This window comes from Andrena cerasifolii, chromosome 2 (assembly GCF_050908995.1).
Source record: "Andrena cerasifolii isolate SP2316 chromosome 2, iyAndCera1_principal, whole genome shotgun sequence".
Lineage (NCBI taxonomy): Eukaryota > Metazoa > Arthropoda > Insecta > Hymenoptera > Andrenidae > Andrena > Andrena cerasifolii.
Genome location: NC_135119.1, coordinates 10,544,201 through 10,560,165, shown reverse-complemented (window position 1 = coordinate 10,560,165; position 15,965 = coordinate 10,544,201). Strand labels below are relative to the sequence as shown.

The 15,965-nt window shown below is 42.2% G+C and overlaps 3 protein-coding genes across 6 annotated transcripts in view; 1 reads left to right on the top strand and 2 right to left on the bottom strand.

Annotated features, from left to right (window-relative positions):
- The window catches only part of Btk29a (tyrosine-protein kinase Btk29A), a 197,235-nt gene that overhangs the window by 65,566 nt on the left and 115,704 nt on the right, over window positions 1-15,965 (top strand). The window lies entirely within an intron of this gene.
- The window catches only part of LOC143366496 (salivary C-type lectin 2-like), a 120,467-nt gene that overhangs the window by 103,934 nt on the left and 568 nt on the right, over window positions 1-15,965 (bottom strand). The gene's annotated exons all lie outside the window — the stretch shown is intronic.
- The window catches only part of LOC143378472 (hemolymph lipopolysaccharide-binding protein-like), a 59,970-nt gene continuing 56,272 nt past the window's right edge, over window positions 12,268-15,965 (bottom strand). For both annotated transcript variants that reach the window (XM_076830215.1, XM_076830217.1), the window contains 3 exons: window positions 14,266-14,467; window positions 12,988-13,134; window positions 12,268-12,695 (listed from right to left, as the gene is read on the bottom strand). In XM_076830215.1, coding sequence (XP_076686330.1) covers window positions 12,391-12,695; window positions 12,988-13,134; window positions 14,266-14,422 — 609 coding nt within the window. In that variant the 5' untranslated portion in view covers window positions 14,423-14,467 and the 3' untranslated portion in view covers window positions 12,268-12,390. The remainder of the gene's footprint in view (window positions 12,696-12,987; window positions 13,135-14,265; window positions 14,468-15,965) is intronic.

The following is a 15,965-nucleotide window of genomic DNA, read 5'->3' as shown; positions in this document are numbered from 1 at the left end:
TTGTAAGCAAGGACCTATTAGTCGCGTACCAGATAAGTAAAAATTTTTCTATCATTACTTTTTGGTCTATTTCAATTATTTAACGTCGATATTATAGATTGAATCGTTCTTATGGATCAAATGACATTTAAGAACATGGTGTAATAGTGTTTATCGTTTGAATACATGTATAAGCAGAATAGTCTTTGAAATTGCTACATGTGTCGGTAGGGGCTAGTTGTTACCGTGACTTGGGGCACGTTGTTACCGTAAAAACTTGCCCTGCCGCAAATAGGTCTGTGAAGATAGCACCCCCAAATTCGATTTTTTAAAAAAACTCAACGGCATTCGTTTGTTCATCGTATGCCCATGTTTTCCCATAAAAAAATTTCGTTTGCCCACCCTTAAAAAAAAAATTATGGCAAAAAAAAATTTTCATCAGCACCCCCATGAAAACGTTTTAATGATTTATCGGTGGGAAATGATTGTCCTTCGTTTGCCCACGTTTGCCCATAAAAAATTTTTTTTTTGCCCACCCTCCAAAAAAAGTTATGAACAAAATAAAAAATTTGTCTTCATCACCCATCATGAATGTATTTCAATTTTTTAATAGAAGGATACGAATGTACCCGACCTGGCCACGTTTGCCCACTCTCAGATTTCATTTGCCCACCCTCCAGAATTTAAATAAAAAATAAAAACCTCGAAAAGAAGGGTACAGGTGAAGCGATCGCGTTAAAGTTCGATTTTTCTGGAAAATATTATCGAAATCGTTCTTTCAACGATGCAGTTCATTAGTTTAGATGTAAAAGAGATTTGCCCATGCATTAATTTCGTATGCCCACCCTCCAGAATCGAATTATTAATAAAGATAGCCAAGAAGTGCGGTACCCGTTGAAGCGATCGCGTTAAAGTTCGATTTTTCTGGAAAATATTATCGAAATCGTTCTTTCAACGATGCAGTTCATTAGTTTAGATGTAGAAGAGATTTGCCCATGCATTAATTTCGTATGCCCACCCTCCAGAATCGAATTATTAATAAAGATAGCCAAGAAGTGCGTCGTTGGAAAGAATTCGAGACTATCGCAGACATCTGTTTACGTTTCGGCAGTGGCACTCGGCGCTGCTACCCTTTAGGGTATCAACGCTGCGTGTCGTCATCGAACGTGCCGAAACGTAAACAGATGTCTGCGATACCCTCGAATTCCTTCCAACGACGCACGAAAGTCAGTCGGTCTACAGAGTTCGGACGCAACTCTTGCGAGACCGTGCATTCATTTACGGTTTGTGAAGTAACTGTGAGATTATATTAATTCCCGTTGTGCGATATCATTGCGGTAATTAGTGAAAAATGACTAGAAAACCACTCTGGTGTTATTCTGCACATGCTGCAGATGTGTGAAAAGTGTGAAGTGTTCGATGAGCGATACAAATTGAAGTGTCGTTCGAATAAAGTGAGAAAGAAGTGTGTGCAACATTTCTTGGATAACATGTCACCAAACACCTTCAACCTTTACGGTAAGTACAATTGATTTTGATAATTCATTCGGGAAAAAACGAACGGAAAGGTATTCGGTTCAACGGGTACCGCACTTCTTGACTATCTTTATTAATAATTCGATTCTGGAGGGTGGGCATACGAAATTAATGGATGGACAAATCTCTTCTACATCTGGACAAACGATATGCATCGTTGAAAGAACGATTTTGATAATATTTTCCAGAAAAATCGAACTTTAACGCGATCGCTTTAACGGGTACCGCACTTCTTGGCTATCTTCATTAATAATTCGATTCTGAAGGGTGGGCATACGAAATTAATGGATGGGCAAATCTCTTCTACATCTAAACTAACGAATTGCACTGTTGAACGAACGATTTTGATAATATGTTCGAGAATAATCGAACTTTAACGCGATCGCTTCATCTATACCCATGTTTTCGCGGTTTTTATTTTTTATTTAAATTCTGGAGGGTGGGCAAATGAAATCTGAGAGTGGGCAAACGTGGCCAGATCGGGTATATTCGTATCCTTCTATTAAAAAATTGAAATGCATTCATGATGGGTGATGAAGACAAATTTTTTATTTTGTTCATAACTTTTTTTGGAGGGTGGGCAAAAAAAAATTTTTTATGGGCAAACGATGGACAAACGAATGCCGTTGAGTTTTTCCAAAAATTCGAATTTGGGGGTGCTATCGTCACAGACCTACCGCAAATGTATAAATTGTTTCCGCTGTGCTTTAAGATGCGAACATATGAATGAAAGGCGGAAAGGGACACGACTTCGATCGAAGTTATGCGTAAAGATAAATAAAAACTGTCGCTTTTGGTTTTCTTTTAAAGATAATACATTTTTGTTGGTCCGAACCTTCATAAATAACCATTATTAATAAAATTCTGCTTTACTTCATTAGAAAATGAAATATTTCATTAAAAGGCAACTCTTATATCATAGTAACAACTTACCCCAATGCGATAACAACTTGCCCCATATAGGGGTAAGAAGTTCCGCTTCGATCAGCCACAAATAAATTACTTTCTACGGGAAACCTATTACAATATATTAAACACAAGCTTAAAATCAGAAGATATAATAAATTTAACAAGAAATTAGTCAATAGTGAAGAGAATAACTACATTATTTTCCAATCATTTTTATGGTTTATCGAAATCGGAACTTTTAGCCCCGGCCTCCCCTACCCATGCATTTGCCGCTACTCAGAAGCCTATAACTTCGGAAATTTCACGAGTTTCAACAAATCCTTTTAAACACGCATTCCTAAAAGGTTGAACATTCGAAAAATGAAATAATAAAAAAATCGACTTTTAGACCGGAACCTCCCCTTAAATCTCTGGTGGGCAGGCAAATGAGTATAAAGAATATCTCACCTCCAGCCTAAACAGTTTCTTTCTTGTTGTGTTTTGCGAATCGAAGTTAAAAATAAAAGCTTCTTTCAACATCTGTGTTATCAACTTTCACGTCCAAAATTTAACACCTGATCTTCCATAGCACTTTAAACATTCCAAATGTCTTCCTGCAGAACTAATAATTCTGACTTACCACTCCATGGCCCGGCCACCAGAGAAATATTCCTAGCAAAACCAAAGTCCAAAGGTTGCTCCCCAGAACGATAACTCCATCGCTGATTGAGTTGGTATTCAACATATTCGCAGTATCAAAGCAAACCCTTAATCCACAGCTTTTAAATAATACAACATCACCGAAATATTCCCAGCGAAACCAATCCATAAGGGTTGCTCCCCAAAACGCAACTCCTAATATCACGCCTCTCAAAGCCAACACCTGCCTTCATCTACCACCACTCTAATTTTCACGCGATTAAGTCCCCTCGAGGGAGCCCTCCACCCAGTTCCCAGCAGAAACAAAATGTCGTCCCGGAGGTGAATCCACGAAGCCCGGAAGGCGACTGCCATCAACTTAATGGACGCTTTATGAGCGATCTTCTTTTATTCCCCGCCTCGATCCCAGGTATTTAAATTGTAAAACACCCGGGGCCACGGCTCGAATTGATTTCGAGACACCAGGTTTGATTTAAATGTAAAACAGCTTGCCGCGGCTGCAAGGAGGGTGGTGGGCAAGGGGCGAGTGGCCAGGGGTGAGTAGCCATTATTCGCGGGGCTTAATCTCGCGTTCCACCCCGAGGAAAATGTTTCTCCCCGCGACGTCCCGGCATTCTTCCAGATTCGTTGCATTCAAAGCGGAGAAGTTTATTTTCCGCTGAATTATCCGCAGAATAATATTTTCTCCGGCTGACTTTATTTATCCCCGTGCACGCTCCACTCCGCTTTAAATATTCCACCCTGGCGACACCTGTAAACACACAACACCCTCCCCCTATTACTCTCTCGACGACGGAACAGTGATTTATGAAATTCGGAATTACGATTCAGCCCCCCCCCCCCGCCTCCCCTTCAACCCTCGAGAGGCTTTAAATATCCGCTCGCATCCAACGCGATATTAATTGCACCCCACTTGCCGACTCTGTTTCCCTTCTTCTCCCCTCCCGGCGCTCTTCTTTTTTCGGTACGCTGTTCGGTAACGAAAAATGCAAACAAGCCGAGGCGCGCATCGTGCCTGCTTGCTTCCCTGGAAATTCCATTTACCTCGTTATCCCGGGGCAACGGGGGCAGCTGCTTGAAATTTACGAGCACTCGAAGATATCGTCGAACCGCGCGCTAATAAATAGAGAGGCCTCGTCTCCATCCCTGCATTTTCGTCGAAACTTTCGCGGAGCACGGTTGGAAGCTTTAATTTCATGTTTTATTCAGCGGCGGGGGTGGGAGACTGTCGCGATTAGCGACGTTAATTCCAGCGGACGATTTCGTGGCTTTTAATAATCTGGGAGATTCCGCGTAAACAGTCCTCGCGTGGGGGATGCTCTGTGTTGGAGGAGAGGGGTTGAAGATGTGGGGAGAAGCAGAGGGGCTCTAGAAACTCACTGCAACTGCTGCATCTCACTTCGAGAGCAGTGTAGTTTTGAATACCAATTTAACAGAAAATTGCATGGCAGGTAGGAGAGGCCATCATCCATATCCTCGATGTAAATGGCAGGTTTAGAAGCCAATCGGTGCAAGTCCATTAACATTAAAACCGAGATAAATAAGGTTTTTACAAATTAGTTGTAAAAAAGAAATGACAATGCTAGTAAAGATTCAAAAATAGATTTTTATTATTAGCGGACAAAATAGTTACCACTTTTTCGATTTGCTTTATTTTTGTTATTTTTTAACATCAACTTGGAGCTGTTTTATGTGTTTAATATACATATTCTGATGGATAATTGAAAGCTATATAAAACACAGTTAAAATTTAATTTATGTAACTAACAAAAAAAAACAATTTTATGACATTTAACGGGATAACATATTTTTGGAGCCGACAAAAGAGCTACCACTTTTGGTATTCTTTTGGGCCGTCCTGAAAGCAGAAGGTGCCCTTCCGAAATATCAGATTTTATGTGTTACTTTTCGAAAGTGGTAACTTTTTAACAGCTTTAAAAGGGTGTTGTCGTTTTTAATGTTGTGCTGGGATTTTGTTTGTTAGTTAAATAAATTCAACTTTAACTGGGTTCTATACAGTTTTAAATTCTCTATCAGAATATATATATTGGGCACATGCTGCCGTTTTGAGTTGATGTTAAAAAATAATAGAGGTAGAGTGGATCGAAAAAGTGTTGACTTTTTTATCCGCTACTGTATAAATGAACTTAACTGCAAGAGAAACAGAAGAATATCGCCATGAATTTTTTTTATAAAACAGAACTCCCAAACACCTTTCAGCCACGTTTAAAACTCTAGCTTACTCAGAAACGTTGCACTCGTTCACAAAGAACTTTCATTCCCACAATACTGTCAATCCACTTGCAGTTCCAAAAACCAGCCACTACTACATTCACCCCCCTTGAATCTTCCCAAACTACAAGTCCCCAAAAGGCCTATATCCACTGTTCAATGCTGCCCAATCCTGTCCGTTCCAGCTCCCAAGCCCCACCACCCTATTTGAAAAGGGCAGAGGCCAGTGTATCTCGCAGTGGAACACTTTTCAACCCCCCCGAGAAACGTGCTCTGGGCGGGCTCTGCAGCCAACGTCTTTGTGTCTGCGAAGTGTCCCTCAGAGTCGTGTACCCGAACACGGGGGACCTCGTTAAAACTTGATACTTCCGTTCTCCCGCGGACCTTCCCCTCTGGCTCCTCCCTCCCTCACCCCCTGGCATCGGAGCTTTTTTGCTCGCGCTGATGTCGCGAGCCTCGGTCGCGCCTGCTGATAAAAGGGACCACCGACGACGAGGGGGATAGATAAACGCGCGTTTTCAACTCCCCACGGCTTGTGTGCGCCCCGTTGAGTAGCCCTAGCCTATTCTGGAACTTTCCTACCCCCCTCTCTGTCCCCACCCCTTCACTGCCGCCCTTTCAACGAGCTCCATTCGAGTCTGAGAGGAAGACGTCAGCGGGCTTATCCGAGGGTTTCCTTCTTTTCTTGTGATCAGCGCCCCTTTGTGGGTTTCTTCTTCTTCTTCTTCCTTTTTAGCGAAGCAGGCCTTGAAGGGGAAGTTTGATTGGCTGTTTAATACTTTGGAGAATCGTTTGGAGGTAGTTCGGGTTCCTCGTTGCGCCAGTGTTACGGGGCGAGTGTAGGGGCGCGGGAAGTTAGAGGAAATTGAGCTGTTTCCACCTAGTGCACTTGTAAATGGACATTAATCATTTCGGTTTTGAATAGAAATCGGCGAGCGTAGGCCGTGTGCGGAAATCTAGCAATTACGTCTGTTGAGCGTGGTCGAGGAACGCCCATCGGCGGTTTACGCACAGCTGTGTACAAGATTCATATTTGTAAGTTCATTAGCGGAATAATTGGGCATGAGAGTTTGGCAGAATGGTAGACTGAAAAGTTGAGCTTGTTGAGAATAATTTGGCAGCGTGAAACTCGCGTTGCACTACTGTCTGATTTATTCTAGTCCATACTACTGAAACTTTGGGTTGCTCCACTGTTTCTGCTTATTTTTCGCGATTTCTAGAAATGTAAATACAAACGATCGATGAAGGGAGCGGGGTTGTTAATTAAGGTTGCCCCGCGATGCAATGAATCGTAACATTATTTTCTTCTCGTTCTATTGGTATCAGGAGAACACTACTGTAATTGCTTCACCTCGTGGAAGGGATTACGTCAGATTTCAACTAATAAAACGAGGAACAAGAAAGAACGGGTCTGAAAGGACGAACCCTTTGACGATCGCCGGCCATGAAATTAACCTACCGCGCCAATTTATATCCGTGTCATTGAAAGAAGCCAGCAGGGGGTGGGGAACTCTTTGCAAACTCGCCTTACGTTCCATCGGTTATACGCCACGGGGCAAAATGGGGTATAAAAAATGTTATCTAAGGAAGAGGATAGCTATTTATCTTCAGTTTCAGGAGTGGAGGAAGCCTCTAATCAGAATATTCGATATTTTGCAACCCCTAATTGCTGGACATGGGACCATATACTTTCGCCATTATTCTAAAGTCTAGAGACAACTGAAAATCTCCCATTGAATCCGCATTTGATGCTGTTGTTGTAAAATAAATCACACAATATTAATAATAATCAGAAAATATTTATTAGCTGATCTGAAGTCAACAGATTTAATTCATAAATTATTGAACAAAATGCGAGTCACGCAAATCCCTCAAAAACAGTTGAAAATGGATCTCTATTAGGGGAATTTTTATAATTTTTCATTAACTTTTACCGAGTCAACTAGCACACAATTTTCATTTCAGCACATTGTTGAAGAATTATTCGCTGGATAATCTGTCACTCTGACTTGATTTTTGATTTGGTATGGGGCTAAATGGTCACGAATGGTACGGGTCGCGTCTCAATAATTATGCAATCGTGCAAGGGGTGGGGGGCTGTGACGCGCGGGCTGCTTTGATTAAAAATTCCCCAACGCCTCGGGATATGAATGAGGGGCGGGGGAGGGGGTGGGAGCATTCAGGTTGGATGATGCGCGCGGACGCTGGTGATAAATAAATTACGAGGAGGTAACGAACGCGCGCGAGTATGTCCGCAAAGTTTCCAGTGACCAGGCGAAATTAAAAAACCATGTGTTCTCTCTGCGTGTTTCGGATTCGTCTAAAGTATTCATACCGGGGTAGAATGGGGGGGGGGGGGATGTGCGTAATAACGTGTGATTGATTACACGTGTTGGAAAGCTTCTTTCGTGAGTGTTAATTTCTGCGCTTACGAAATTGTGATAATAAAGACTGGTTTGCCTTTAGTTTCTGTGTATTCAAATTTCTCTGTTAACGTACTGGTACGTGCGTGAGCTTTAGGCAAAGCTTACTGCAACACTTTCTGAAAGCTTATAGTAGGCAATAACGTAGTATGCATTACCTTCGTTCTAAATATTTAACCACTGAGAAATGTAGTATATACCACGTTCTATGAGTCTAGTGTTTGGAAACGCAGGACTGAGTTTAGAATACTTAGTTATTCAGGAGCGTAGTACTACGTGCAAAATACTTACAAAACGTAGCACGACGTGCAAAACACCTACGAAGCATATTACTATTTGCAAATTACGTACAAAACGTAGTACTACATGCAGAATACCTATAAAACGTAATACTACATGCAAAATAACTACAGAACGTAGTACTACGTGCAAAATCTCTGCAAAACATAGTACCACTTGCAAAATACTTACAAAGCGTAGTACTACTTGCAAAATATCTGCAAAATATAGTGTGTACTACGTGCAAAATACTTATAAAACGTAGTACTACGTGCAAAATACTTATAAAACGTAGTACTACGTGCAAAATACCTACGAAGCATAGTACTATTTGCAAATTACGTACAAAACATAGTACTACGTGCAAAATACCTATAAAACGTAATACTACATGCAAAATAACTACAGAACGTAGTACTACGTGCAAAATCTCTGCAAAACATAGTGCCACTTGCAAAATACTTACAAAGCGTAGTACTACTTGCAAAATATCTGCAAAATATAGTATGTACTACGTGCAAAATACTTACAAAACGTAGTACTACGTGCAAAATACCTACGAAGGATAGTACTATTTGCAAATTACGTACAAAACATAGTACTACGTGCAAAATACCTATAAAACGTAGTACTGCGTGCAAAATACCTGCGAAGCATAGTACTATTTGCAAAATCTCTGCAAAACATAGTGCCACTTGCAAAATACTTACAAAACGTAGTACTACTTGCAAAATATCTGCAAAATATAGTGCCACTTGCAAAATACTTACAAAACGTAGTACTACGTGCAAAATACCTACGAAGCATAGTACTATTTGCAAATTACGTACAAAACGTAGTACTACGTGCAAAAAACCTATAAAACGTAATATTACATGCAAAATAACTACAAAACGTAACACTACGTGCAAAATACCTGCAGAACAGAGTACAACATTCTGCATATTCCACCACTGAAAAACGAATCTACTACCACGTTCGAAGATTCTAGCTTTGAAAACCGTACCATTACTTTCAGAACGCTCAGTTATCTAATAATATAGTACTTACTAAACGCAAAATACCTAGCATGTAACTAAAACCTTAGTACTACACGCAGAGCCCTGAACTTCAAATCCATCCCTCAGAAAACTTCGAAATTCTCCGAAGAATCTAAATCTTCAGAAAATTCAGGGAAAGAACGTGGTGGGTACTACAACGCGATAAATCGCAGAGGAGCATTCAACGTATCCGTTGAGCCGACAACGGCCAGTGAAAAAACATTAAACTGCGTATTCATTTTTATAAAGGACAGTTGGTCGGGAAATCCATTACAGTCTCCCGTGGAAAAAGGTGAAAACGGGAAAAGGAAAAAAAATGGAAGAAAAAGTAAAACGGAGACCGAAAAGCGCATTAAACGAAATGCCGCTCTTTATTTTAACGAACGGCAGACGGAACTTTTTTAATGCCTCGCTCTCGCGGGCCCGTTGACGAAATCGTCACGTTGTTAGCCCCGTCGAACTGCACCCGCCTCTGTCCCGTCCTTCGTTACCACGAAAATTTATTCAGAACGAAAATTCCATTGGCAAACACGTCACGCGGATGCATCTACTTTTTCCCCTTTTTCCCTCCACCGCCACCGCCCCCCCCGACCCTTTTTTATTTTGCAGCGTGCTTTCTGCTCGATTATGAATGCACTGATGCAATGTTTACGAGGGCTGTTTTTATTGATTTCCCAGTGACGAGTACTAAATAAAAGTGCGCACTGGGTGGAAGAAATCTATTTTAGTTTTGTAGAATTTAAAGTAAAATTGGAGACTTAGTATTCTTGGGAAGAGGGTAGGTTAGTTATACAGAAATGATATAGAAAGGTGTGGAGAAACTTCGAAATAATTTTAGTGGTAGTTTGAAAATATTTTGGATGACGAAAGGTTTCTCCCTCCGAGTATGAGTGTTCAGGCTGTGCGGGAAACGCCAATGGGCGTTCAGTGGATATGGCTAGGAAATGCATGTGGAGGATTCCCGCACACGGTGAATGTTATACGTTTTTCATCTGAAAGAGGCTTTTGGTCAGTGTTTTTTTTTTTTTTTTTTAAATGGCTCGTTTGCAATTGGTTGTAGTTTGTGTTGGACTTTTTATCCATTTTTTGAGAGGAACATGTAGAGAGGAGAAATGATTTTGAATTTTAATCCGAAGGTACATTTTTCTTTTTTAAAACATTTTTCAAGCTGTCGCTTCTTTACACATCCCGCACGTGAAATGTAAATTCCACCCGACTCGATTCCGTTTTCCCCTCGTATTTACCATCGGAGACGCGATATTTTATGACATTTTACGCGCCGCTGGATTATCGGGCCCCGTAAATATCGGTCAGGTGTTCTGGTACACGAGCATGGCAGCCAATCGTTAAAGCCACCGCTGCGGCTTTTTGAACGTTCATACTGAGCGCCCCTCTTCATCTCTTCATAATTGCCATTCCTACCCCAAAAGTGAATTCTCTTCGCTGTCCATTAGAATTATTCATTTATAACGCAGACAATGTTAATGCATTTGGCAAGAATGGAAGTTCGAGGAATTTAAAGCAAACTCGACTTTTTTTGTAATTTAATATGGCAGTGCTACTTTTCGATCAATTTTTAGGGGGCCATCGTAAACCTTAAAGGTGCAAACCCACGACGAGGTTTCACGCGAGACTTTTCTATCACGAGACAAAAATCTCAGCGACAACTAAAAAAATGTAAATTATGGAAATAGTCGCGAAAGACTTGTCATCAGCGCTGTCCAACTTGCCTCCCGGGAGGCAAAAGCCCCCACCATCGTCCGCCGTTGGCATGGCGCACAGACGCGGCCGATTCAAAGTAGCAGTGAACGTCGGCGTCGCGCTTGGCGGCTGAGCTTCCTTGTCTACGGAAATGTCACAGTCTCCTTTTCAGCGTCGCGAGGTTTCCTTGACGAGGAGTCACGCTGCTGGAAAGGAAGGTTGGAAGGGGAAGCAGACGCGTGAGGGGCCCCTACGCTGGACAGGGCCTGATTAGAGTTTTGAAAATATATCACGAACTTGTTTCATTAGAGTTTAGTTTCATGAAACTGATCACGAATTAATTAAAAAAACAATAAAATATGTGAGACACGATATTTTTGTCTCATCGTGGTTTAACACTTCGATGGGACCAAGGTTTTGAAAAATGCCCCTTCAAGTCGCGCGAGCCTTTGCGAGCTATCTCCCAACACTAATGAACATTTATGTAAAGTTGTTTATTGTCAATTTCTGCATTGGATAGACGAGGGGCCCAGAAGGCACCCAGTGCCCAATCTTCAAAAAAAAAAAAGAAATTGATCTTATCCAAACTATATTGTATTTTTGTTTCTCATAATTTGCATACCACACGCGCATTTTATTTGTAATTCTGTTATGTATACAGGGTGTCCCAGAACGTTTGCCACCTGGGCCTTTTTCCTTAAATCCGTCACTGCTTTTTCCTCGAATTCTCAAGTTCTTTGTCGAACCTTAAATTCCACCGTGGTAGCGAACATATTACTAAACCATTACCTTCTTTTTGTTTCAGGTGAGTACACCTCGAGGACCATCGATTTGCATGCTATTCTTCGGTGAGTGGTTCATTGTACCGTCTACATAGACTGCTGTCCATAAGTAATAGGACACCAGCTGTATTTGCAGAAAATGCGATATTCGGTACCTTTCGCTGCTTTTAATTTAAAACACCAACTGAAGCGAAATTCTTCGATAAATTTGCAATGCTTTTTACAATCATTCTACACAAAGCAGGTGTCCTAATACTCGCGCGGCGATACTGTATTTTAATATACCATTAAAAGCGGTCCCAAAAAAAGGAGCGCCGACAGGGTAATCAGAATTTCTGCCCCGCGGAGCTCGCAGAATCCATTACCGCGCGAATGGAGCCTCGCGAAAATGAGATTCCAAGGAAACGCTGAATACACGAGATTCACTTCGCTGTTAGCCCTTCGCGGGGGTGAATTAATCGAGTGTCTAAACGTTAATTTCACGCGATGGCAAACATTTGTCCAGCCGACACGGCAGCTTGCCGCTGGCGGGGGCTTGAATTCGCGAGTGTCGTCAAATATTTTACGAACGGAGGTGCAATGATTCTAATGGATCCGCGAGACACTCGAAGGAGCGTCGCTTTTTGCCAGGTCGATGAGTTCCTCGAGGCCTCGACGTCGAGCCACTCTCTTAGGCGGGACAGAAGGGGTGAGCTTGGCTTAATAACGATTCCATTCAAGAACTCACTGAAGAACAAAAATTCCAGATAAGTTGCAACGGCGAAATATTTTATTGTAATTCTCAGACATGGTCGACATTTCTCACACAATTTCCTTGACGCTTCGGGCATTCATGCTGGGCAAGCTCCACCAAAGATGGCCGCCGGTGGTTCAGCATATGTAAATCTTACAGAAGTAAGGACTGTCGATGTAGCAATCTTCGTCATTGATTCCATCCGCGTACTTGCCGAGGTACCCGCAGTGTTCGCCGCGTAAGAATCCAAGATTGTTAGGCTCACCCTTCTGCCACTTATCGTAGCCAGCCGCTTCCAGCGTTTCGCCTGCCAACGTCACCCATTCGCCCTCCACGAATAGATCGTGAACACCTAGCCAAGTGCCGGTGACACGCGACTCTGTACGAAGCCACCTCTGCAACATAGTCGCCTCCTCTTGCGAGTTTATGATGACCAATTGACCTAATCAACAATGGGGAATCCTCTATTAAAACACTGTAGCATGAATGTCTGGATCGAATTTGCAGAGGTTCGAATTAAGTTACGCCTGGGATTTTCTTCGTGGGGGTGCTGTAAAGAAAGTTGAATGGTGGGAAATTAAAGGAGGGAGATATTTTGGGCTGGAAGAATGATTAAGTATTTAACAAGAAGAGGAATTTGGGTGCTCTACACGGGTGAACCGAAGGGGGTTATTAATGGTCACTTGGATCGCAGAACTGAGATTTCGAAGTGCCTAAACAGAGATAATGCTTGCCTCCTTCTTCCGTGCAGGATTTCCGTGCCTGGTACCAATCCAGCGAGCGCGTGTGCAGCTTGTAGGCTCCCATGTCCGCAGTGATCACATAGTCGGTCCTCCACATGTGATTCACGCACCCCCCGCGCGTTGTTGACCGCATAGAGTCTGGAAGAATAAGTCCCTCTTCGTGAAGTTTATCCATCTCCATGTCCGTGCTCCTTGCGCTGACAGTGCGTTAATTGAACCATTGCAAACATCGAAATGGTGCAGACTTATCGCGTTCAGTAGTCGTGCGTGGTACGAATTGAGGAAAAAGAAGGAGTCGGGTAGAGATAATCTAATAAGTGTGTTGAATACACAGATGTCACTGCACACGAGTAATCCTAAGATGCGATTAATTCTGTCCGAGGGCAGATTTGTTTCTCTGTTCTTTAGCAGAGTGGCCTGTTGATGATTGTTATTAACTCTTCGAGCCCACTGGATATTAATTAGTCTGGTAATTTTATATCGAGATACTTTTAAGCCAATTCTTTTCGCGGAACACAGACTCCTCTTTGAATGGATTTTTAAAATTGAGAATATTGAAGTATTTCAACCCTTTAGCGCCGGCAACTAGATCTCGTCGAGGAAAAATATTCCGCTTTCTTTTTTTCTTCATTTTTTTATCGTTAAAAATGATCTGAATTTTTATACTCTTGTACGAATTTTGTTTTTTTTTATTTATTTATTTCTTTCAGAGTCTAAAATGCATAAAACAAATGAATGCAAGGTTCAGGTAGGTCCATCCTTATTCAATGAATAACACAACTCTAAGCGTGAACTACTTAATCTGGTGCGATCATTTTTAAACAATTTTCCTTATACACATTGATCTACGACTGTAATATGTTGTGATTTCATTTATCGTAAAATTCTGTACAAACGCTACAAGAATCGGTTCTATAACCGCTTTGAAACGTCTGTAGAACCTAAAAAATAACGGTTATAGAACTAATATGGCAGCTGATATATCCTCTGACATAACAGTTATTCAAAGTAAAGGATATTTCTGAACATATTACAGAGTAAAGTGTTTCAGTCTCATTTTGCATAATCATATTATTTTTTTCTCGACTCACCTTTCGAACCTTCTTCTGACTACTGCTGTACCAGTACCAGCATTTGAGTGACTACAATGCCTGACTCGAAGTGTTAAGGGCGGAAAAGCGACCACCATTCACTTTATACCACACAACTCTTTTTTTCACAATTGTACTTGAATTTATCATGCAAACACTCTTGACTTAGAATGCGTACCTGCAGACGCGCGACTCACACGGCTGTTCCTTACTTCCGTCTCGTTCAAGGACACCAAGGTCGAGTTAGCGGTGTCGGTCAGATTTGGTCCTACATTGCATAGCAGCACTCCGCTTGGAAAAGCGAGTAGAGTCAGCCCCAGCAACAGTTTGCCCATGGTACTTTAACGCGGGGGGGGGGGGGGTCAAGTGTCTAAGACAACCTACAGACAGAAATAACGTAAGAGAAATTAATACAGGGGTTGGCTGATATTAACTGGTACTTTGAGTGCTAAGTGTTCGATCAGAGCCATTCACTCCAGTGCGGGGAACGCTTATGGGCGTTCAGTGTGCATTGTTGTGGAATACGAATGGGGGATTTCCGCACGGGGTGTACGGGGCATGTTCGACTCTATGTACCGAAAGCGTTAATTCGAAATTAAGTAAACTGATTTGCACAGGGTCTCTTTCTCTACCATAAGTTTGTCTTCGGGGTTCATAGGACGGGAGAAGCTTGCAGATGCACTTGCGTCATTTATGTAATACATATACAGCATTGAAAATATTTATTGCGAAATTTATTTATTATTGAAATGTGTAGCTCACTATCTTGATCAAAACAAGTTGGATACGAAGCAGGTAAACTTGTCGATTAGCATGTCCTTCGCCGTTGTCAAGGTGGCCATTTTGACCAACTTATCCCTACACATGTAACCATCGTTCCTACTTTCCGAGATATTCGCAAAAATCTTTACTTCAACTTGCTGTTTGCAAGAGGAGCATCGCTCGATGGCGCGTAACATTCGTGTTTCTTTTCGACAGAGCGACGCTTGTAATCGCAAGTCTCATTTTTAGCATCTAGGGGAGTTTAGGACTCGCATCGGTTCGTTAATATTTACTAATACCCGGGGAAAGTTACAAAGTCGAATGCGTTGTGCCGGAATAAATCAACGGAAATACTGTAGAGAAGGGGGGCCGTGGTAAAGCTGTTAAAAAAAAAACCCGTTCAAATACACGGGAAAAATTGTGCCAAAGTTTTTGCGAATATCTTCGAAATTAAGGCGACCGCCGTGTAAGAAAATCCGTTGAACGCATATTCGAGTGGCGTCCCGGAACAGCGGCTTATCCCCCGGAAGCCCAAACACACTGGCTGGGACCGTTTGCGCGGGAGTACGTGGGGAACCCCAGGTCCGAAGGACGCTACGATCAGTGATGAGATATGGGACGGATTTTCTCATGCATGCGTGGCGATTTTAGCGTCAGTATACTACAAGTTTTGATAAAATCGGGTACCTTACATACATTACATTACTGCAAACGACGCGCATGCGCGAGAAGGTCCGTCCCATATCATAACAATGGCTACGACTTCGCCACTAGGCCTCTGGTACGGTCTTTGCGATACGCTGGCCGCCACTGTGGAAGCCCTCCGAGTCTTTTGTACGATATATTATCATATTATTGTAAAACATAGTTTGGAATTATATTTAACTCCTCGCCCTACGATTTAAGTTCCGACGGCCGGAGCATAATCAACACCAGAGGTTTGTCACGCCTCGGGCCATTTCACGTTTCGGTTGACCCCTGCTGTTTACGTTTGGCCCGATCGACGTACAACGACTCTCGCGCGATATTGTAGTCGAAGGGTTTACGCTGTGTTTATCGCGCTTTTGCCGACCCCCCTCGTAAAATATTTCTCACGGCCGGTTACATGTATAGGAG